Here is a 24,371-nt window from a genome sequence, read left to right as displayed (position 1 = left end):
TTATTATTATTATTTTTAATCAGTGCCGATGGGAGTCTGTGCTTCCTTATCAGTTGACTTCAGTATGGAGGGCCTTTCCTGGGTGTTTACCCCTCGAGTCCAATTCCAATCCACTGAGTGGACCCCAGATTTCACTTCCATGTAGATCTATTGGTAAAATGACACAATCAAAATGTTTTGTCCAGATCCTAATCAGAATATTACAGTTTTTTTTGATTGCTTGAACTCATTTTACAAATGCTTTGCTCACTGTGCCAAAACTCTAAACACAACGCAAATAAGACACAACACCTGGAAATAAACCATACACATTTATGGCAAACTGAAACTCAGTCATCAAAACTTAAAAATCCTTTGTCAAAATGCAACTCTGATAACAAAAGGATACACATTTCTATAATATGAAAACACTTTCACAGCAGCAAGCAACACAATAACATACTTAACACAAAACACTGCAGTTTTTTACTGCTTTTCATTTATTGCTTCAAAAAGAATTCTGCAAAGCTCAAAACAGAAATTAAACATCTTTTCACAGTAACAGCTGTTTCCAAAATAACCAAAAAATAAAAATAAATAAGAAAGGTGTCAACTCTGTCAACTGTATACAGTATACAGTATATTGTACTTTACAGTACAGTTTTTTCAATCACTTTTTCCAGTATAATGAAACTGGGATCCACTGTCGTCATCTTCACCTCCAAACCACAGCACAAGTTTTCTTTTGCAAATGTGTTCATACCTTTTCATTGGATTCACACATTTTTCACACTCTTTTGCACCTGCATCTCTGTGAAATCACTAGTGCACCTGCATCACTGCCCTTTCCACCAATCACCAATCAGTCAGTATGCACCTACAAAAAAAGGGCCTATAAATTGTATTCTGTATTTTTTTCAACTCCTTTGAGTTTTTCTGTGTAATAGGAATTACAGTATTTCAGTTTTTCCATCAACACAGTAAAATTTCACCTCAAAGTCTTTGAGTTTGGATGCAGTTCTTTACTGTAAGTTCACATTTGAATGTGCAGCTCACAGGAGAACCTTGTTCAAACTGATGTCTGTATTTTGTGTTCTGCTGTCAGCTGTGTTACAGTACAGTAGAGCTGACTGAAGGAATCTACTCATTTGGGCAGAAGTTGAGTTGTTTGAGGGAAATATTGGCTTTTGCTACTTGCTTTACAATATGTGACGATGTAAATCGTCAAAAAAATATGACTACTGTACACGCAGGAAAAAGTAAGGTTGAACCTGCTCAGACTGAAAAGGGTGTGTTGCATTCTGGTGTTGAGTATGAAGTGAGTGAGTGAGTGGATTAGTTGTATGGGGCTGTGACAAAATGTGCTTTTGCTGCATGTTTGAAAGGTTTTGTCATGGTAAGAGCCTTTTGACAAACATAAATAAACATACATGCATAGTATGTAAAGCAAAAATAAAACAATATAACAAAATCAAACTACATACAGCTACAAAATATCATCCACATCGCATACGATGTCTTCCTGTGCCTCTTTCTCTCACCGCCTCCACGCAAAATACTCAACATGGCTGACATGGGGCCTGTTTGTAGTGCTTAGGCCCTGACTGATTGGTGTTCAGTTTTCTAAGTAAGTGCTTTCATGTGTGTGTCTCGGGTTTTCTAATTACCCGATGTGTTTTGTATTTTGAACATAAGTGTTTTCCCAATTGTAACCACATGCTTTCATTTTTGAGCGAGGTGTCTTCTGTAGGAAATAGTGTCTAGTGCTCAGGAGGAAGTGTGTTGCAGAATTGCAAACACAGTTTAAAGCAGCACTTGTGTCTAAGGTATGGCCACGCTGTGTTTAAGGTTTAGTTCCAATGACTTCAAGTTTTGTCACATTGGTTTAAGAGTATGTTCTTAGTGTGTAAGCAATCGAAAAAAACTGTAATGTTGAATCATTTGTTTTTTAATGCATACATCGCTCTACATGCTTTTTCTTTCAATGCATTTATTGACAAATTGAAATTTCCTGATACAGATATGGTTAGACCAAGCATAGGACCTTGTGTGTTCAATTGTAGTGTCATTAAAAGTAAACTGGCATCTGTTTTCAAGACATTTTGTTTGTTTGTTTGTTTGTTTGTTTGTTTTTTCAAGGCAGAATTGTTCCAGGATGTTCAGGTTGTGTTGCAGACCATCAGAATGAGGAGGTCTGCATAGAGCAAGGTCTATGTGTCTATGAGCATGAGGCCCACAACAGGAGAGGAGTAAATTTACCCACAAGAAAGATTAAATCACTCAAGGTATGTGGGCCTAACTTGGTGATTTGGGCCACTGTAATGTCTAGTCTTAACCGCTAATTGTTGGTATTGTTCTAAGGAGCAGACAACATGCAGTACTGCAGTACAGGAAAGGTAACTGAAGTAGAGTATTTGTCATTGTTCATTGTTATGTGCCAAGCAGGGGACATTGTGTGGATTTCCTCCCACTGCTTTTCTTTCCCTCTTGCTTTTCTCTCTCTCTTCCTCCCCATTCTCTTTCTCCAGGTGTCAACGATGAGATTGGTTTCCACCAGTGATGTCCTGTCCTGTGGCCCATTGGGTATCTTGACTTCGCGGTGGCCAGTCCTACCTGAGAGCTCTCTATAAAAGGAGCCTCCCTGCAAGAGTTGCTCTCTCTTCTCTTTTTTTGCTGTCAGCCTGTGTGTTTGTTGGTTGACTAGTTTTGTAAAGGTATGTGGTGGTGTTACAATTGGCCGTATAGTTCAGTGTCTCTTGTATTATCCAATGTATCTCAAAGTTCAATGTTTCTTGTACTATCCATTGTATTATATAGTTCAGAACAGCTTGGCCGCTAGCAGAGGACAGATAAACCAGGAGCCAGATGAACTTTCTCTATCTTGTTAGTTAGGTCTGTTGCATTAGATACACGCCCAGTCAACATTCACACACATACCATAGCACATTCCAGAAACAAGGCATGGACAGTGGTTGGCCTGTCCATCTCCGGGTAACTGGCCAATAATTCTCAGTTGCGTGTAAGTCCAACCTATGTATGGGGTGTTGTATCTTTATTTTATTGATACAGTATTTCATTTAATAGTTCATTAATGCAGTAGTTATTGAGTAATTCATGTGGTTAAAAAGGTAAACTATTTACAAGGAGTCATTTGTTTTATTTGGTTAGTTTAAGTTGATTTACTGTAAACATTGACTGATATAGACCACAAGGTGGCAGTAGCGTTCTATGCATTGACCAAAAGGTCACGAAGAAGAGTGTTGCTCTGGCTAGACAGAAAAAATGGTGAAGATGTTTTCAGTAATGCAATGCCGTGCATATATTATTCTGTAATGCCGCAAGATTGTTTAGTAAAGTTTTGAACGAAGAAAACAAATTCCCGGTCGTTTTTATAGAAGCTACAGTTAAGTCCCCACATGGGGCAGGCCCAGCCCAAGAAGATAAATCTGCATCATTTCCTAATATCGAGGCTCATTCTGACTGAGATCCTGTGAGAGCTCTGTCACTCTGAGCCCAGCACTGCCTTGCTTTATAATGTGACCATAATAATTTCATCAGAAAATTGAAGATTGACTCCGGTCTGTTCTTGGGCTTTCAACAAAAGAATCGGGAGCTAACAGTGGGAGGTTGATAACTTTTTCATTCACGTAAAGCAAAATTGTCTAAATACACCTGAGGCCTGTATCACGAAGCAAGCTTAGTTTTTGCTGGATTACTCAGACTAATCGAGATCATCGTTATCAGAGATAACCGGTATCACAACGCTGGTGATCAACTCGCTCATTCGATCCAGAGGCCTGTACCATAAAGCTGGATTTCGGCTTAGTGAGCTAACTTCAGGCTTAACCCTGGCTTTTCTGTACCATAAAGGTGGCTTACTTTTTATCGGGCTACATTGCCATGGTAACATATACTGAACACCTAACCTGCTCTGGAGCAGGTTAAGTTCAGGATAAGAGCTCAGCAGGTAGAAAAGCCCCACCTACTGACCAATCAGCTCTCTTGGAAAATGGCCTGCCCATTTTCCCTTTCTTCTTCTTTTATAAAATTTAAATTAATACATTTTACAATTCTTCTTGTTTTTTTGTTTTTGTTTTTTTTACTCATGACTCTGCACTGTCCAACCATAAATTGATCTTGTAGACTGATGTAGCCTAATGATTTAAAAAAAAAAAAAAAAAAAAAATGTTTTTGAAAATAAATGAGGGGAATTTAATTCAGAGGGTTAAATAAAAGTCTGATAAAATACACGCCAGCCTCTGGGCTCCTTTAGGTTTCCATTAGTTTGCTAGTATTTAGTATCTAGGGTGTCTGCCCTGAAAAGTCCACATGAGAGTGGACGAAAATGAAATATCAAAATCAGTTGAATCAAAGTGACGATTCTGATGAAACTCAAACTGAGGGCAGACCTCCATCAAGGGTGCACCCTTACTGTTGGAGAGGGCCAGTTCCTCTGCAGGAGTGTATGGCTGAGTGGGCGACACATTAATTTACTGAACACATAAATGTTACTGTAGTCAGATCTACTCGTGCCGTCATGGTGGGGAATTATTGATTTATATTCTTCATATTTATTAATGAATATTGTCTGCTCCTTCGTTGTAAAGTATGCGGCTCGGGTAGATTGTCTGCGATTGGTTGCATGCAGCAAACACCATCCTTTTTATGTGAGCGCGCACAGATCTAGATTGGAAAAGCCTGGGTTGAATTAGCGAGTTGATAACCGGCTTTATGTTAAATTTGTTCTGTTCGCAGATGACACAAACATCTTGGCTACTGGTGAGAACCTACAACAACTTCTGTCCTTAATCACCTTGGAAATCAAAGAAATAAAAAAATGGTTTTATAATAACAAGTTAACATTGAATTTGAGCAAGGCAAAAATCACGATATTTGGAAATTACAACAAAAATGCTCAAATACAAGTGGAAATAGAAGGTGTATCTTTAGAAAAGGTACACGAAAATAAATTCCTAGGTGTAATAATTGATGACAGAATTTGCTGGAAACCTCACATTAGACATGTACAAACAAAACTATCTAGAAGTATTTCAGTCCTTGCCAAAGCAAAACATATCTTGAACAATAAATCACTCCTTATTCTCTATAACTCACTACTCCTACCATATCTAACTTACTGTTCAGAAATCTGGGGAAACACATACAGAACCTCTTTATATCCGCTGTGCATACTTCAAAAACGAGCCATCAGAATTATCCATAATGTCAGTTTTTATGAACACACTAATCATCTATTTTTGCAGTCAAAAACTTAAACTACATGATCTGGTAGAACTAAAAACTGCACAAATAATGTTTAAAGCAAGTAACAAGCTTTTACCTGGACCCATACAGAAAATGTTTTCTGAAAGAGAGGGTGGCTATAACCTAAGGGGACACAGCAACTTAAAAGTACGAAGTATAAGCACAACAAAAAAGAGCTTCTGTATCTCAAGTTATGGTGTAAAATTGTGGAACAGCTTAAATGAAGGGCTAAAACAAAGCCAAAGTATAAGCCAGTTTAAGAAGAAATATAAGGAGGACATATTCAACAGATACAGGATCACGGATGAATGAAAATAAATGTGTATAAATGTGTGTTGTATGCAATCTAAGATTGAATAGTGAACTAGGTGTGTATGTATGAATATGTGGGTATGTATATGTATGTGTGTAAGTACATATATACGCATATATGTGTGTATGTATGTGTATGTACATAGGCATATGTGTATATGTGTATGTGTGAATGTATATATGTATGTGGGTGTAAATGACTAAATATAAGTGGCACTACAGGTAATGCAGCGTTGAATTAGACTTTACATTTCTCTGTATGTTGATATATTAGTAATACAATATTGATGTTAATTACACAGATTCTATATTTCATAGGTTAATATATAACTTGATGATAATTACTTAGGTATAATACAATATCTATGTAATATGTAGGAACTCAAGAGGTAGGATCCTGTAAGTTTTTAACTTCTTCCTACTCCCTTTTGAACATGTGCTGGCCAGCCGGAAATAGCGTTGAATTTATTTATTTTGTACTTTTCTTCTGTTGCCCTGTTATACAACATGTTCAAAATAAATAAATAAATAAATAAAAGGTAGGCCTACCGAAAATCCAGAGTGCGGATGTCTGGTTAAGTGAAGCCAGATAAGTAAGAGAAAGCCTTATGGTACAGGCCTCTGGTTTGCCTAATCAGGAGCCATCAAAGTGCACGTATAAGGGTCGGGTTCCGAGGCAGCAGACCAATCACAAACATACACATATACATATATATATATATATATATATATATATATATATATATATATATATATATATATATTCAATTACTCAATTCCATTGACACACCTTTAATTGATTATACAGTAACTTGAATGCATTATATTTTAAGTCCAAATTTTGCCCTTATAAGTCTCTTAAAAGTCCCCTGAGGCCACTATTTAATTAAAGGGTTATTTTTCAAAATTTTCTCCAGTGGGAGAATACCCTCATTGGTGTTGCAGACAGTCTGTGTCTATGACAGACGACAGCGCAGTATGAAACAGCGCCGGCATTTTGACATCATTCAAATTTGCCGCTACGGACGGCGGTGGAAGTGAGCAGGAGGGGCGGACTTCAGAGACGATGTATGTAGTGTGTCCCAATAGTATGCATACGCATGCATATTTCATACTAAACCACATACTTTGTAAGGGCAGCTGCAGTACATACTAAAAGTAAAAAGTATAAGTATGCGATTTAGAACGCAGAGCTAGTTTCACCTACTGACTCAGTAGGTGGTGTCACCCACTGACACTTGTATACAGTCTGTGGTCGTCAGTCCAACACGTCATGCCCTGGTCAGGTGGCTGCAATCGACCAGCCACCAGCTTGCACAGGAGGGAATGATAAAGAATAATAAAAAAAAAAAGACAAAAGAATGGCTAAATGTACATTAACAATAAAGAAAACAGTGTTTATGCATATCAGAACCTAAAGATGATACTGTTGATTGACGGCCGAATAATCCTATAAAAAAAAAAAAAATAAAATAAAAAATGTAATATGAATAGATAAAGGAAAGCACTATAAACTAGCACATAAAATCAAAATATAAATATAGCAATTGAAAAACACTGTCATAAAAAAGTAATCATTTTACGGACGGAGCATGTATGATTTTTTTAATTTGGTTGTAACCAATAAATTGAGAGGGAGACGTTTTACTTTGAAAATCCCCAACAATGCACAGCGGAAGTCTAATGTGATTGGACGATGACGGTAACGATCATGCCACCAATAGGAAAACAGCTCGACAGACATAAAGCTGAGGTTGTGAGGCGTTTGGTGTGATTTGTTTGTGAATCATTGGCTGAAGAAAAAAATAATCAGAATGTCTGGAAGAGGCAAAACTGGTGGTAAGGCTCGCGCCAAGGCCAAGACTCGCTCGTCTCGTGCGGGGCTCCAGTTTCCGGTGGGTCGTGTCCACAGGCTGCTGCGCAAAGGCAACTACGCCGAGCGTGTGGGTGCCGGTGCCCCGGTGTACTTGGCGGCCGTGCTGGAGTATCTGACGGCTGAGATCCTGGAGTTGGCCGGGAACGCCGCTCGCGACAACAAGAAGACCCGCATCATCCCGCGTCATCTGCAGCTGGCCGTCCGCAACGACGAGGAGCTCAACAAGCTGCTGGGTGGAGTCACCATTGCTCAGGGCGGCGTGCTGCCCAACATCCAGGCCGTGCTGCTGCCCAAGAAGACCGACAAGCCGGCCAAGGCCAAGTAGACCCAAAGCTCTGCGCACAACACAAAGGCTCTTTTCAGAGCCACACACATCACTCAAACAGTGAAGCCTGAGACTGCAAAATATTTGATGCATAATGTTACTAACACTGTTAAACTTATGTATAGTCTTATACGTGCATACTTGTACAATGTGTGGATAAGTATTTTTAAAAGTTAGCAAAAATATGCACAGTAACATCTAGAAGCAAGGAGTATTTCCAGAAAAGGCCGCACAGTTTAAAGATCAAGTAAATAGTGAAGGACGTAATTTCAGCATGTTGAATTTGCATTGTGCTCAGTATGGATTGACGCATATGTAGCAGATAAAAAGGCCGGACACTGCGAAGTCTTAAAGGGAGCGCCTCTAACTTTGAAATGTTGGAGCGCCAACTTTCACAGCAGCCAGAGGAGAAAGAAAGCCTAACGCCCGAACCCCTGACTGCTGCTGCCTTTCCCCCCGCCAAGTTGTCATTATTCAAATATCCCGCCTTTTTTCAAACAAGCCAAACATGACAGGTCCAATGTTTTATCCTGAGAAACACCTCATTGACGCGATAGTTAGTACAGGAAAAATGTGGGAATATTTTAGGCAGCAGCGGCGTGCATATGCGTGTTTTGCAGTTACAACACGAATAGCGCGGAAATATTCCAGGTCGGTTTTTCCACCTGAGCGAGAACCTCCTTAGACCTGCTGGAATAATTCAGAAATGGGAGCCTGAACTTGACCAGGTCCAGCCGCTAACAGATGGGTAAAATGGTAAATGGTAAATGGACTGCATTTCTATAGCGCTTTTCTAATCTACTGACCACTCAAAGCGCTTTACAATGTTTTGCCTCACATTCACCCATTCACACACACATTCACACACTGATGGCAGAGGCTGCCATGCAAGGCGCCAGCTGTCCATCAGGAGCGGTGAGGACCTCCTGAGCCACGCCGGGGAAAAAGAGGGCTACTTTTAAAACACACCCGCAGCGGGTGTTAAACACCCGCTGCCTGTTACATGCCGTTTTATTAATTACTTTATTTATTTATTTTGGCGTGGGAAGAGGACAGTAAAAGTAAGAATTTCACGGTCTGTCTGTCTGTGTGAAATGCTACATGTTTATTCACATGTGGAGCGGGAAAGTGAGATGTGAAGAGAAATGGGTAGGCGACATGCTTTTGCAGAGAACAGTGTGTGGCGCATGCCCAGTGTGGCTACAAAGCTCGGCCAATCACATGAGGGAAACAGTACAGCTTTATTTGCATGGGGTGAGCTCAAAAAGAGGCACGCGGTTTGTGGTTTCATATGGTTGTTTGACCGCAGCGAGACCGCATCATGCCTGAGCCAGCCAAGTCAGCGCCCAAGAAGGGCTCCAAGAAAGCCGTGAGTAAGACCGCCGGCAAGGGCGGCAAGAAGCGTAGAAAGACCAGGAAGGAGAGCTACGCCATCTACGTGTACAAGGTGCTGAAGCAGGTCCACCCCGACACCGGCATCTCGTCCAAGGCCATGGGTATCATGAACTCTTTCGTCAATGATATTTTTGAGCGTATCGCCGGCGAGGCGTCCCGCCTGGCTCACTACAACAAGCGCTCCACCATCACTTCCAGGGAGATCCAGACCGCCGTCCGCCTGCTGCTGCCCGGGGAGCTGGCCAAGCACGCTGTGTCCGAGGGCACCAAGGCCGTCACCAAGTACACCAGCTCCAAGTGAGCAACTCAGCTTTCTACAAACAAAGGTCCTTTTCAGGGCCACCCACTTTCTCAGTAGAGCTCCTTTTTATGAAAAGTTTTTTTTTTTTTCTTCTAAAAAATTTAAGTTAAGCAGTCTGTAGGTTTTGTATGCGTGTCTCACACATACAAAACCTGACGATGTTTAAATGCACACCATATTCCGATTCTGGTTAAGGATTCCGGATAAGTTCATATGCACTGCAGCAACTGGAATATTCCTTTAACAAGTTACTTGGCATATTCCACTTTTTTGGCGTATTCCACGCTCATTTAATGCAACACTCAACCTGCGGCAAGGGAGAGAAGGGAATTCGTCAACGTGTTGAGCCATCCTGTGCCATTCCTGAAAATTGGCCGGAGTATACGTATTGATGAGAACAAAGCAGAGCCGTTCTCCCTTCTGACAGCTTGTGTTACATCCCTTGTAGGGATGTGCGATACCACACTTTTAGGATTGATACGATACCGATACCACACTTTTAGGATTGATACGATACCAATACTTTTTCTTTCATTTTCATCGATACTGAATTTCTTATTTACAATTTTTTTCATTCAAAATATTATTGCATTTAAGACAAATTGCATGACGAATACAGACCATTTATACCATATTTATTATGGTCAATGCATAATAAAACTAAAATTAAAATAAATAAATATGAATGAAATAAATTAAATATGAACAAATTTGCACATTTTCACTGTTACTGTTGTTTTCTTGTCCAAAAAAAGTAAAGAAAAAAAAAAAGACCGATCTGCCATTATTTTCTGTGTGTTCCTCCGGCTCCCGCATTCGAGCCACTCTTGCTGGCTGTGCTGTCGGGCCGTCACGTGACACGGGCCAGCTCAATACACCGCCAGGCTCAGGGGTGTCTCAGCACATAGTAAGCGAAGTAAGCTATCTAAAACAGCTGAAAGTTATGCATGCACCCCAAATTCTTATTTGTTAGTATCGATATTTGTTTACGGAAATTGAGTAGCGTGTGAGTATCAATATATCGATACCACAGAATCGATAGGCCAATCCCTAATCCCTTGCCACTGAGAAACAGGTAATCAGCACAGGGACAGGCCATGGTTGCAGTCCCCAGGTGACTGAGGGTGGAAGAGGAAGGACACAGGCGGATGCATGAAAGAATATATATATATATATATATATATATGTATATTCTATTTGGGGTTTGGTTAGGATATGTGTAAGAAAGGGTTCAAATGAACCTCATGGGACATTATTTCAGCCTGGTCCCTGGCAGAATCTTAGTGCACTCTAAGTGCACCCTTCAAGGATTGAGAAAGAATAATTGGTAAGAAAAATCCACCCAAAATATTTAGTAAACAGGGAAATATAGATATGATCTGACGATTTTCATTTTAGTTTTTTGTAGTTTTTGTCCTGAAATGGAGTCAAAATGTGCTTGAATCTTAATAATAACCACTTTCATGGATTCACTCAGTCCAAATTGTATGGACCCAGTTGGCTGTTGGCTGTTAGGAAATTCAAGACTAGAGAGGGGTCCAGAGGGGCCTGCCCACAGACATACATAGGTAGACTGGACGCCTTCCGGTGGAATCCCAGTAGACTGACGTCCGACGGCGGCGCCATCTTGCTGCGGTCAACCCCGCGATTCACTGTGTATTACCAATACATTCATTCATTCATTCATTCATCTTCTAAACTGCTTATCAGTCCAGTCAGTCCATTTGTTATCAATTTCGGTTTCTCATGGCCATATATTAAAAGATTAGGCCTATGGAAGAAATAAATTTTGTCAGTAGAATAAGGACACTATCAATTTTCAAGGTAAATATATGCACGATAGGCATACTAGTCTAAATAGTGTAATGTTGATGATTATCTAAAATGTGAAAATATTGATGATTATCTAAAATGTGAAAACATGCATGTATAGTTCTTTGTCAGAGGGCCTCATTTGATAATTTTCTTTCTGATATAATCAAATTATCAAGGTAAATATATACACATTAATGTGATAATCTAAATAGTGTAATATTGATGATTATGTAACATGTGAAAAAATATGGTTCTTCGTCTGAGGTTCTCATGTAATTATTGTACCTATGAACACTCTGCCAGACCACCAAGGATCACACACACATTATTATTCAAATGATGGCTCAGCAGAAAGGCAAGCATTAACATTAGACCCAAAATATACATTAAACAGTCTATGCTGTGGGAACGGCTTGAGGGAATTTGTTTAAAATGCACACTGAGTACAGGGTTTTCCCTAGCTTTTTGGGGGGCTCAGGTGGTCCCTGGTCCTTAAAAGTAATTAAAATGCCCTTAAAAAGCCTTAAGATGTTAATTTGGCTTAGGTGGTGGGTGAAGACTCTTAGGTGGACCACCTGTGTCAAATACATGCTGGGAAAAAACTGCAGTATATGCCTACATACATGTCATTTTAATTACAGCACAAAACAGACACTGACAACTATGGTCGAAACACTTCAGCCTTTATGAACATTTTTGTACAAAACAAACAAACATACAGTTCTTCATTAATCAAGTTTTTCTCCCTCAGCTCTTGGAGGACATCCTTCATATGACTCTTTGCCCTCAGTTCACGCTTCCTTGCATTACTCTTCTCCTGCTCCAGTGTGATCACATTGTCCGTAGCCTGAATCAGTCTCTTCTTTAGAGCAACTGGACAGCTGGGCAGTGCAAAGGTGTGGTCCTAGCAGAAGGGATGAATAGGTTATGGGTGGGTGTGTACATGTCTAAAATGAGAGTCAGAAAGCACGTGAGATAGGATTTCAAATGATCAAGGTCATGATGCTTACAGCTGATTAGGACATATATCAAGTACAGATACTCACAACAGGCTAAGGCAGGTTGAAATTGCCAATGTGAATGAAGCCAAATAGGCCCTTGTGTTTACATTATAGTCATAAGCATATTCGATATACAGAATACAAAAAGCCTAAATGACACACCTGCTGTTTGGAGATGAGCTGGGAAGTTGAAAACGGATGGTATGACATCAGATCTAAGCCCGACAGTCCTGTCGAAATCCTCTGGCTTGAAGTGTTAGCAACAGAGCACAGACTCATCCGTGGCTCTAAAATCTTTTCTTCTGAGGGCGACCTCCCATTTCTTCCTCTGGTTCTGCTCTTTGGGAAACCTTCAGGGAGTGGGAAAAGTAACGTTAGCAAGAAAATTAGCTAGCTAACAGTTAAGCATAACCTGTTGGCTAGCTACACACAAACCAACCCAAACCAATAGCTAATATTGCCTGTTTTCCTCCGCTTGTAGCACACGCAGTGGTAAAGTTAGACACGTAGCTCATTTGAGTGCCTAGTTCTACTGATTATCTTTAAAAACAGACTTGATTCAGCCTTAACTAGTTAGGTTGTTGGCAAGCGAGCGAACACAACACAATCAGCCTATGGAGGAGACTCCAGTCACTTTGGGGCTGGTAGTAACGTTATAGATGTCTATGGGTAAGTTATAATGACCAAATTAAACTAAACATGTGTCTTACCTGTGAAAGGTAATTCCCTGTTGTCTGGATTGTGCAGTACGTCGGTTTTTACAATCGTAGGCTGCACAATGTTGAGGCATTTTCCATCTACAATGCTGTGGTCCCACTCTGTGCGTTTGGGCAGTCGACCGCTTCAAGATGGCCGCCAACTCTGCCGAGGAAAAAGGGGGAGGGGCCAATCTAGCCTCTTTCTATGTCTATGGGCCTGCCGGTCCTGCTGACATTTAACCCTCCTATTATGTTTGGGGCAGGGGCGCCATATATGGGGGGAAAGTTAGGACAATTCCAAGGACCCTTGCCTGACAGGGGCCCCAAAAAACAGTTTCTGGAAATCAGAAGATTAAATTGCAATGACCATATGGCCTCATATATGTATTTTTTTCACCCCAAATCCAATGCCACCACCTGTGAGTCTACAGCTTTGGAGATAAATTAGACCTGCATGCAGGACTACAAGGGAGACAGTGAGCAGTAACCAAGTATGTCATGTTGTCATGTTGTTCTTTTCACAAGTATGGGAATGATAGTCAAAAATATCATTAAAATGCATAGTTTTATATGAAACAGGATCAACATTTTTCACCGGCCTTTTGGCCAGCTATACAAGGGCCCAATAACATTTCTTTTCATGGGGCCCAAAATCCCTGACGGCGCCACTGGTTAAACATTGACCCCAGTCAATGTTCAACGTCTCTAAATAAATGATTAACGTTTTTTTTTTTTTTTTTTTTGCTTCATATTTAATGAGTTTTCCTAATTTAATGGGCACTACCGGGTAAACAAGAAATTCACATGATACTATGTTTTCCACCCAGGGAGGCTCTATCTTGGGTCTATGGCATATCAGGTGAGGGAGTATGTAAGACCACCACTGTGATGCTATAACTGTCAAAGGTATGGGCACATCGCAGACTCCTGTCGTGGCAAGAAAAGGTGTGCAAAGTGTGGTGGGGATCATGGAATAAAGGAGTGTAAAGCAGATGCTCCTAAGTGCCCTAATTGTGGGGGGGACCATGGGGCGGCATATGGGGGATATGAGCACACAGTTCAGACAGTGACAAGAGAGCACATAAAGGAGAGAAGGAGGAGTGTAACACTGGGGAGCAAAAGAGCTGAGCCAACCAGGTTTCCACTAGATATGTTGGTAATGAGTAAGGAGTCGTTTCTGTCATTTATGGTGGAGGTATTAGCAGCAGCTAAGCAAATTTTTTGCATCAAAAACTTCCAACAGTTCAGATATCATCTGGGAAGTGGTGAGGGCAGCTGATAGATTCCTTGGGGCAAAACAGGTACCAGAGGAATTATTCCAGTCAGAGGTACGGAAGAAAGTGCAGAGGCAGAGAGAGGAAAGAGAGGGGGGAGAAGACATAGTTGATGATTCGGGGGGGATTAGTACCGTTATGTTCTGTGTTCTCCAGTGAAATGCGAGGAGTTTAGTGAAAAATGGACAGGAATTAAAGTTTATTGATAGGTTTGAGAATGAGCCAGGAGTGATTTGTGTTCAAGAGATATGGCTGCAGCCACGCCTAGATTTTGTAATCCCAGGATATGAGAGCTTGAGACTGGATAGGACAGAAATAGTACTAAGGGAGTCAGTGGAGGCTGATTGAACTCACGGGGGCCGTGCAGTTTTGTAAAGAATGGGCTGCAGTATAGAAGAGTGGGAATAAATGGAAACCTTGAGTGTACTGCTGTAGAGATTTGCGATAGTCAAAATCACAGAGGTAGAGTTAATAGTAGTGATAATGATAATGGGGATGGAAATAACAACACTGGAATGCAATGGAAACAGCAAGGAAGGCGGTAATAATAAAAAAAAAAAAAGTGTTACTGTGATTAACTTCTATAACCCCTGCAATTGTATGATACTGTCAGATTTTGATGATGTAATGAAGAAGGTAAGGTGCCTGGTAATATGGGCTGGGGACTTTAATGTACATAACCCCTTATGGGGCAGTGTGCAAAGGGACAGTAATGGGGATGTAGTAGAAGACTTTTTAGACTAGCATGGGTTGGTAGTGATAAATGATGGGAGGCCAACCAGGTATGATATTGCTAGGAATACCTCTAGTCACCTAGACCCTGTTATGTTGCATAGGCTCACCCAAGGGGTGTGTCTTGTCCCTGTTCATGCTTTACACTAATGACTGTAAGAGCATGTTTGAATCAAGGTTTATAATAAAAATTTGCTGATGACTCTGTGATTGTCAGCCTCTTGCAAGACCACGAGGTGGGCCATGGACCTGTTCTTGACTATTTTGTTAGTTGTCGTGAAGACTCTTACCTACAACTTAATGTGTCTAAAACAAAAGATATGATTCTTGATTTCTGCAAAAATCCACCTGTCACAGCCCAAACCTTTGTCCAGGGCTGTGGGGTAGAGTTCTCATATTCTGCCCGAACCCGACCCGACCCGACCCGACCCGACATTTTCGGGTCGGGTCGGGCCTAAAATTTACGTGAATTGGGCGGGTCGGGTCGGGCTTCGGGTTCTGTGGGGATTTTTTTTTTTTTTTTTTTTTTTTTTTTTTGGTAATAAAAAAATAGAATTATGTGTTGTGTTATTGATTATGACGTTTCATTTTTATGTGACTGGTGGAGAGAGTGAGAGACTGGATTGGATTTGGAGGCTAAACTTTCAGTGACAGACAGACAACCAGCTGTGCGAGCGCAGCGCAAACAAGTGAGAGAGAGTTGCAGCAGTATCCCGCTGTGCTGGCACACTCGGCAGCAGGGACGGTTTCTGCTATGGGCAGTGCAACTGCCCAGGGCGCAATCTACTTGGGGGCGCACGAGAAAAAAAAAAAATCTCCAGTTTTCTAGACTACCATATTGACCCGCACATGCCGCGGCACCATCAGTCGGCATCAGGCGGGCCTGCCGCGGCACCATCCGATACCGCGCCCACCCGTCAGGTCTGCCGGATCTGACAGGTGAGTTGCCTGCTGCTGATGGTGCCGCCTGATGCCAACTGATGGTGCCCCGGTGCCGCGGCGCTGCTAAATACTGGCGAATTTGGCGATTTTTTTTTTTTTCGGGCTTTATCGAGCTGTCGGGCCTAAAGTTCGGCTAATCAGTCGGGTCGGGTCGGGCCTCGGGCTGGCCCAGTTGGTCCCGGGTCGGGTCGGGTCTTAATTTTCAGGCCCGATGAGAACTGGGGTCCATAGGGCAGGTTAGGCAAATGCTATAGGCACCATCATGCCAGAGGGCGCCAGGGAGTGAGTTTTTGCTTTTTCCCCATTAGAAAAATTAGACAAGAACACACTACAAATCAACAACAGTACATATAGCCATAAGTCTTTAAATAATAATGAAATCATTTTTTCCTATTTAAATTTCTGCCTGCATCCTTCACTGCACACGGTCCCTCACTGCACCCTCTCCATCCTCTTCATGTAGAGTTTCAGCTTATCCCATCTAAGAGAAGGTACACTTTCCCCTGTAGGGCCAAATCTAACAGGTACCTTAAATCTTTTGTTCCATCTGCCCTTAGGTTTTTAAATAAGCTGTAGGCCATCTTCTTCGGAACTGCATACTGGTGAACTGTGATAACTGTGTATTTATTCATGTTTATTATCTGCATTATTTTTATTGTAATATCAGATTTATGATGTTGTCGTCATGTGCATGTTTTAACTTCTGTTGTGAACCAAATTGCCCTTCGGGGACATTACATTTTTTCAAAGTCAAAGTCAAAGACCTTACAATAGCCTCTCCCAACCTGGCGCAAATTGGGGAGTGGAATGTAATTGATACAAATAATTTGGGAAGTGACCACTACCCAATTCTGAGTAAATATGGGAGAGAGTTGAGGAAGGAAGAGGGAGAGAGGGTTCCTAGATATAACTTTGCTCGGGCTGAGTGGGGCAAATTTCAGGAAAAGGCAAAAAGCTTAGTAGGAGAGGTTGACAGTGAGGGCTCAGTGGACCATCCCTGAGAAGCGGGAGCCTGAGGCCCGAAAGCGTGTACCATGGTAGAACAAGAAATGTGACGAAGCAGTAAACAACAGGAACAGATCATATAGGAAATTAAAGAAATGTCCAATGTTGGTCAATGTAGTCGAATATAAGCAGTTAAGGGCTATGGCAAGTGTAGAGGGTTGGAAAATGGCCTCTATTAAAGGAAGGAAAAAACTGACACCCCCTTATTTTTGCAAAACATATTAGCTTCATTTAACTTAACATTTGGCGTAAATGTTGTTGTTCATTTTTGTGACAGTAGGTGTCGCTGTAACACTAGGGAACAGTGGGGGGCGCCCAACTCAAGCCGTGTCGGTCTTGAAGAAGCAAAATAAACATGGCACTTGAGTTCTTCTTCTTCTTCTTCTTTGGGTTTTTATTGGCGGATTGCAATCTTACCTTGAAGGTGCATACCGCCACCTACTGAACCGGAGTATGTAGAATGTATGCTACTTTATATTACTTCATGTCTATTAAAAAAATAAATAAATAAATAAATAAAAACAAAACACTATATTCTACAAAATAAACCTGTGTTATATAAATAAGCTATTACCTCTCTTTGTACCTCCCACACCTTATCTCCCTGTGTTCCCAATATCCCTAACATAGTCCATTCCCTTCCTGCCTCTCTAACTCTTTTTTTTAATCTAACCCTTTCTTCGTAATATCTATTGCAGTGCATTAAAATATGTTCTACATTTTCAGTTGTATTACAAGCTGAGCAATTTTGTGATTCCACTTTTCCCAATAAAAATAGTGTCTTATTTAAACCTGTGTGATCGAACCTCAGCCTTGATAACACTACCTCCTCTCTTCTATTTCTTCCCTTAATATTCTGTACTTTGATTGTGTTTTGTATACTGTAGTATATTCTGCCCTTACTGTCCTCATTCCACTTCTTCTGCCAAAATTCTGATATTTTTGAGTTGATTAGTGTTTTTCCCTCACCTTTCCCAAACGGTATATTAATTATATGTGTCTTGCTAAGTGCTCTTTTTGCCACCCTATCTGCACATTCGTTTCCTTTTAATCCTGCATGAGCAGGTACCCAGCAAAATTCAATCTCAATCCCCATTTTCTGGACTCTATACAGGCACTGAAGGATTTCAAACATTAGATCCTCTCTAATTGACTTCATGTTCTGTAAGCTCAGTAATACTGCTGCAGAGTCCACACACATCACCACCCTATCAGGTCTCACCTCCTCCACCCACTGAAGCCCAAAAATGACTGCCATCATCTCCGCTGAATAAACTGACAATTTATCTGTTATCCTATTGCTTAGATGAATTTGAAAAAGTGGGATGTAAACTCCTGTACCTACATGATCATTTTGATCTTTTGAACCATCAGTAAATATTTGTAAATAGTTATAGAAATTATTCAATATATATTGATTTGCACAATGTCCTATTTCCCTTTCCATCCAGTCCTTTCTGAGTCTCATAATACTAAAGTCAACTTTAACTTTAGGAAAAAGCCATGGAGGAATATTGCTTAATGGCAAAGAGGAATTAAAACAGATTTCTTTAATACCATATTTTTCAATTTTATCTTTTATCTTCCATCCAAAACTATTTCCCTTAAACCTGTTATATTCCCAGCATTCATTTATGACACTTTTGACGTTTTCGTCCCCACATCCTCTTAATCTTATCCAATATACCAGTGATAATTTGTCTCTTCTGAACTCTAATGGACTTTCACCTGATTCCACCAGCACTGCGTTATTTGGAGTTGTTCTCATTGCACCAATACAGAGTCTTAAGGCTTTGTTTTGCATTCTTTCAATTTTGTTTAAGTGTGATTTGGCTGCTGCTCCATAAACAAAACATCCATAATCTATTGCTGATCTCATCAAAGCCTTATATATGTCTATTAGTGCCTGCTTATCTGCTCCCCAGTCGTATCCTGATATAGCTCTCATTAAATTAATCACTTTTTTGCATTTTGTTTCTAGTTTTTCAACATGCAGCGTCCATGTACACCTTTCATCAAGCCACATCCCCAAGTACTTGAATTCCTTTACTTTTTCTATAGGTTGTCCATATAAAGTAAGACTCTGTTCCTCTATTTTTCTCTTCTTGGTAAAATACATGTAACAAGACTTACTGGGTGAAAGTTTAAATCCCGAATTGTATGACCAATGTTCTACTTTTTGAATAGCCTCCTTTATCTTTTCAAAAACACTTTTATCATCTCTCCCTCTGATCCATATGGCTCCGTCATCCGCATATAAGGATGAACAGATCCTTCTATCTAGGTTCATGAAAATATCATTAATCATAATATTGAATAATATTGGACTAATAACACTTCCCTGGGGAATGCCATTCACTATATCAAATTCATTTGACATCTCCGTTCCTACTTTAACTCTAAACTTTCGTTCAGAAAGAAAATCTAGTACCCAGTTAAACAACCTTCCATTAATACCCATTTTATTCATTTGGATTAACAGCCCTTCTCTCCACATAGAATCATAGGCTTTTTCAATGTCAAAAAAAACAATTATCATCAATTGTTTCATTTTAAATGTTTTCTCTATTTCATTACTAACTTTTACAACAGCATCCATGGTTGACCTTGCTTTCCTGAAACCATTCTGATATGATGCCATAAGTCCTCTCTGCTCTAATATATAATTGAGTCTCTGAACCAATATCTTTTCCATCCATTTACACAAGTGCGATGTTAAGGCAATGGGTCTGTAGTTTCCAGGGTTATTTGGATCTTTACCTGGTTTATTAAAAGGCAAGATAAGTGCAGTCTTCCAATTTTTTGGTATGATTCCTTCTCTCCATATCTTATTAAATAAGTCCAGTACAAGTTTCAATACTTGATCAGGTAAATTACGAAACATTATATAGCTTAACTGGTCCTGACCTGTTGCTGTATTCCTAGTTCCATGCAATGCTATTTCTAACTCATTCCTAGTCAGGTCGACATCAAGGTTTGAATTCGCATTACTTTTCTTTCTAATTATATTCTGATTTTCTCTTAATATTTCCTCTTTCCTCTTTTTATGTTGATCATCCAAATGACTTCCACTATGTATCTTGGCAAAAACCTTACCCAGTAAGTGAGCCTTTTCTTTATCAGTTATAGTTATTATTTCTCCATCCTCTAATACTGGTATTTTGGTGTACTTCCTTTTACCACTCATTTTCTTTAACATATTCCATACATCCCCTAATTTTACTTCTTTACCGATTGTACCACAGTATGTTCTCCATGTATTCTTTTTACTGGCTTTTATAATCTTCCGAGCCAAGGCTTTTTTCTTTTGATAATCTATTAATTTTTCCTGATTCAAGTTACTCCTCAGTACTCGTAGAGCTCTATTTCGTTCTTTAACAGCTTTAGTACAATCTTCATTCCACCATGGTACAGATTTTCTTTTTCCAGTTATACTAGTCATGGGTATGCTCTTCAATGCAGCATTCAAAATCAAATTAGTCACTACTGAAGTGCATTCTTCTACATTTCCATCCATTGAAATTTCGCTAGCTTTCTCTATACATTCTTCTTGGAATTTTCCCCAATCAGCTTTTTCAAAGCACCATTTCTTTGTCTTGTATCTTTCTTGTGAGAAATTATTAAGGTTTATAGAAAACCTAATTGGGAAATGATCACTTCCTATACTAGAGTTCTCATCAATATTCCATTCAGATGAGCATACTAAGGTTCTTGACACAAGTGTTAAATCGATGCAAGATAGGCTATTCCTATAAACATTTATTCTTGTTCCTTTGCCATTATTGATACAAACTAGTGATCTTTCTTCCAATAACTCCTCCACCACATTTCCATTGCTATCTGTGTGTTGGCTTCCCCATAGACTGTTGTGTGCATTAAAATCCCCACACCATATTTCCTTTTCATTATCATGCTTGATTTTATTAAACATTTCCACACTTAACTTCTTACATGGGTTATAAAAGTTGATTATCTTATATTTAACATTTGCGTTGCACACTTCAATAATTACACATTCCATGTCTGCTGGTGATGTTAACCTTCGAAACACTATGTTATTTTTAACAAAAGTCACACAGCCACCTCCTTGATTATCTATCCTGTCATGTCGAACTGAGATATATCCTGGTACAATAAAATCAAGATGAGGCCTTAACCAAGTTTCTTGTACACATAAGATATCTGGTCGAGGTTTTAATTCTGATATGTATTTTTTAAACTCTTGTCCATTAGCAATAAGGCTTCTTGCGTTCCATTGTAGTAAATGGATCACCATAAGAAGGATGTTAATCATTACCCTGGGATCCTCCATCTATGTTTGTTCTCAACATTTCATGAATGTCTTCTGCTCTCAGATTATGGATATCTAGGAGCTCTTCTGCTGCATTCACCACTGTCTTGATTCTATCACTTTTTTTCTCTTGCTTAGTAGCCACATTGATTATTTTACAGATAAAGGCAACAAAACTTTTCTGATCCACTATCAGTGAATCCTCTTTAACCTTACATATATGTGCACATTGCATCACTGGAGTCACTGGAGCCTTATCTGCTACATCTTCATATCTTCTATACCTGCTTGTTCTCTGTGGTAGAGACCTCAGGTTGTCGCTTATTCCTTGGCTGCTTACCACTTCTACAGATTTATCCACATTGACTCTCTTTAAGGCTTCTGCATATGATATGTTGTTGATTACCTTGCATTTTTGCACCTCTTTTGCTTTAATCTGTACAGCACAACCTCCATATGCTGCACTGTGTTCTCCTCCACAGTTACAACATTTCAACTTAGCATCTTTCGCACATTTGCCATATTCATGATCCCCTCCACATTTTGCACATCGTTGTTTACCGCGGCACTGTTGGGCTACATGTCCCATTCTTTGACAGTTGAAGCATCGTATCGGATTAGGGATATATTCTCTTACCCTATAGTTGATCCACCCCATTCTGATCTCTTTGGGAAGCGTGCTCTCAAATTGTACTAGCACTGACAAACTGTCCTTCTTTTTCCCATCTTTATTTGTCTGGAGTCTCTTGACCTCTATCACTTTTCCTCCTTTGATTTCTTTCTTTACTTCCTCCTCAGTCATTTCTAGCGGCACATTTGAAATTACACCTCTCAGTTTAGCCACTATACCAGGTATATGGGTTGCAATCTTTACTCCATCAAGTGTGTTTATCTTAAGGATTTTTTCTTGTTGCTGTTTGTTCATAGCAAAAATGAGAACTCTGCGGTTGTTGAGAAACTTAGCGAATCTTATCTTTCCAATTTCTTTCTCAATTGCTTTCGTCATTTTAACTGGATGAAAATGTCCGGTCTCTCTTCCAAACGTAATGACTACTTTCCACTCTTTCTCAGTCTCACTGTTCAACAAATCTTCCCGATGAGTTCTTACTTTTTTAGAGGCACCTTCTTCTTCCTGGCTACTTCGATCTGACCAGTCTTTGCCTCTACCTGTCTTATCTTGTCTTTTCCTTCTTCTGTTTGATGCAATACACCAATCCATACCTTCCTCGCCCCATTCCTCTGAACTTTCTCCCATTCTACACTCACGGTTCAGTTGATTGCAATCCGATCCACGCCAACGCCAAGTCACCTCCAACTCCTGGCACTTGAGTTGGCCAGACGATTTAAACAGTGTCTGTTCCTCTCTGCTCCACAGTTTTCCAGGGCTGTGCAGCAAGTTTGCTACCGGCCCAGGTACCCCTAGGCTTGAGGTCGGTAACACAAGGAAGGTTATAAAAGAGGAAGAGCTGAAGGAAATTCTGTGAGGAAATAGGTCCAGAGACACCGGTGGGGCGGCTATGTCAGCTGTCCATAAAATGTCAGGGGCATATATGAAAAAATAAATAAATTAAAAAAAAAAAAAAAAAAATCCCAGTATTACAGAAGAGGGAGGTGGAGGAAGTGTCTAATAAGGAGAAAACAGATATGCTGGTAGACAGCTTTCAGAAGGTGCACAGGTCAAAGAGCATGGGGGCTGAGAGGTGTAGGAAGAGGGAAGGTGTTGTCAGATATAAGCACAGAAAATGATAATCTAATTAATTTACATTTTTCAATTAATGAGCTGAGGGAGGCTATCTCCCCAGGGCGAGACAGGCTATCTTATGAGTTGTTTAAGCACCTAGATGACGTGGTGTTGGATGAGATCCTAGCATTATTAAACACAGTGTGGGCAGAGGAGTTTTTGCCGAAGGAATGGAAACATGCAGTGGTGGGTCAACAGGTTAGTCTATTTTTGTAAACTAGAGGGCTTTTTGTTAACTTCCAAAATGGTTTTAGGAACGGACAGCCCACAATAGAGTCTGTAGCACTATTGGACCAGGATATTAAAAGGGCATTTAATAACAAAGAGGTGGTGGTAGGTGTACTCCTAGATGTTGAACAAGCATATGACTCTCTGTGTAAGGAAGGGTTACTAATTAAAATCTATGATCTTGGGGTCAGGGGTCAAATGTTTAGTTGGATCCAAGATTTTTTTAAAGGAAAGAACTATAAAAGTCCAGGTGGGAGGTGCATTGTCAAAGACAGTAGAAATAGAGAACGGTACCCCACAGGGAAGTGTTATCTCACCAATATTATTTAATATAATGATAAACGACATATTTGCTAACATAGGAGGGGGATTTAGGCTGTCCCTGTTTGCAGACAACGGGGGGAATCTGGAAAAGGGGATGTGGGGTTTATTTTAAGACAACTCCAGAAAGCATTACAGACAGTAGAGGAATGGGGAAACACATGGTGTTTTAGGATCTCAGTTTCAAAGACAAAGTATGTCATTTTTGGTTTTAAAAGCAAGCTACCCAACTCCGGACTGAATTTGTATAGGTCACCACTGGAAAAGGTAAGGTTTTTAAATTTTGTGGGGTTAGGTTTGAGGAATGTATGGCTTGGGCTGTGCACATAAGTAAAACAGTGGAGAAGTGGGAAAAGGTGATCAGTGTTCTAAGAAGTCTAGCTGGGTGTGAATGGGGAGCTGACAGAGAGACACTGCTGCTAATATATCAAGCCATGATAAGATCGGCTCTAGATTATGGGAGCTTTATTTATTGTGCTGCATCAAAAACAGTACTAGCAAGGCTGGACGTGCTGCAAGCCACGGTGCTGAGGCATTGCTGTGGGGCCTTAAGAACTTACGCAATCCCTGCGCTACTTATTGAAGTGGGAGAAATGCCTCAAAGGATAAGGCACATAAAGCTATGATTGCAATACGGACAAAGCTTAGTGGGAGCCGCCAAACATTTGCAGCCAGGTGCCTGTTGCGAGAGGTGGAAGGGGTTAATAGATATGAGCCATTTATCTCCGGTGTCAACCGGTGGGCCAGGAATCTAGGAATGGGACAGGGAGGTATAGCCAGTGGTGGACAGTAACGGAGTAAATTTACTTGAGTACTGTACTAAAGTACAGACTGAGGATTTGTACTTTACTTGAGTATTAGATTTCTTTG

The 24,371-nt window shown here is 40.3% G+C and overlaps 2 protein-coding genes and 1 long non-coding RNA gene across 3 annotated transcripts; 2 read left to right on the top strand and 1 right to left on the bottom strand.

The window, feature by feature from the left end:
* Nucleotides 1-7,353: 7,353 nt before the first annotated feature.
* LOC115372028 (histone H2A) lies at nucleotides 7,354-7,802 on the top strand. The gene has a single exon (XM_030069725.1). It carries the CDS (start codon nucleotides 7,371-7,373, stop codon nucleotides 7,755-7,757), a length of 387 nt encoding a protein of 128 aa, XP_029925585.1. The 5' UTR covers nucleotides 7,354-7,370; the 3' UTR covers nucleotides 7,758-7,802.
* A 1,258-nt stretch (nucleotides 7,803-9,060) lies between these two features.
* Nucleotides 9,061-9,514, top strand: LOC115372034 (histone H2B 1/2-like). Its single transcript, XM_030069730.1, has one exon. It carries the CDS (start codon nucleotides 9,079-9,081, stop codon nucleotides 9,451-9,453), a length of 375 nt encoding a protein of 124 aa, XP_029925590.1. The 5' UTR covers nucleotides 9,061-9,078; the 3' UTR covers nucleotides 9,454-9,514.
* Nucleotides 9,515-11,940: 2,426 nt separating this feature from the next.
* Nucleotides 11,941-13,118, bottom strand: LOC115372044 (uncharacterized). Its single transcript, XR_003929410.1, has 3 exons — nucleotides 12,980-13,118; nucleotides 12,432-12,619; nucleotides 11,941-12,172 (listed from the first exon to the last, which is right to left on the bottom strand). It is a non-coding gene; the product is annotated as an uncharacterized LOC115372044 (long non-coding RNA).
* Between the last annotated feature and the right edge of the window lie 11,253 nt (nucleotides 13,119-24,371).

This window comes from Myripristis murdjan, chromosome 14, assembly GCF_902150065.1.
Source record: "Myripristis murdjan chromosome 14, fMyrMur1.1, whole genome shotgun sequence".
NCBI lineage: Eukaryota > Metazoa > Chordata > Actinopteri > Holocentriformes > Holocentridae > Myripristis > Myripristis murdjan.
This window is presented reverse-complemented; position numbering and strand designations above follow the sequence as displayed.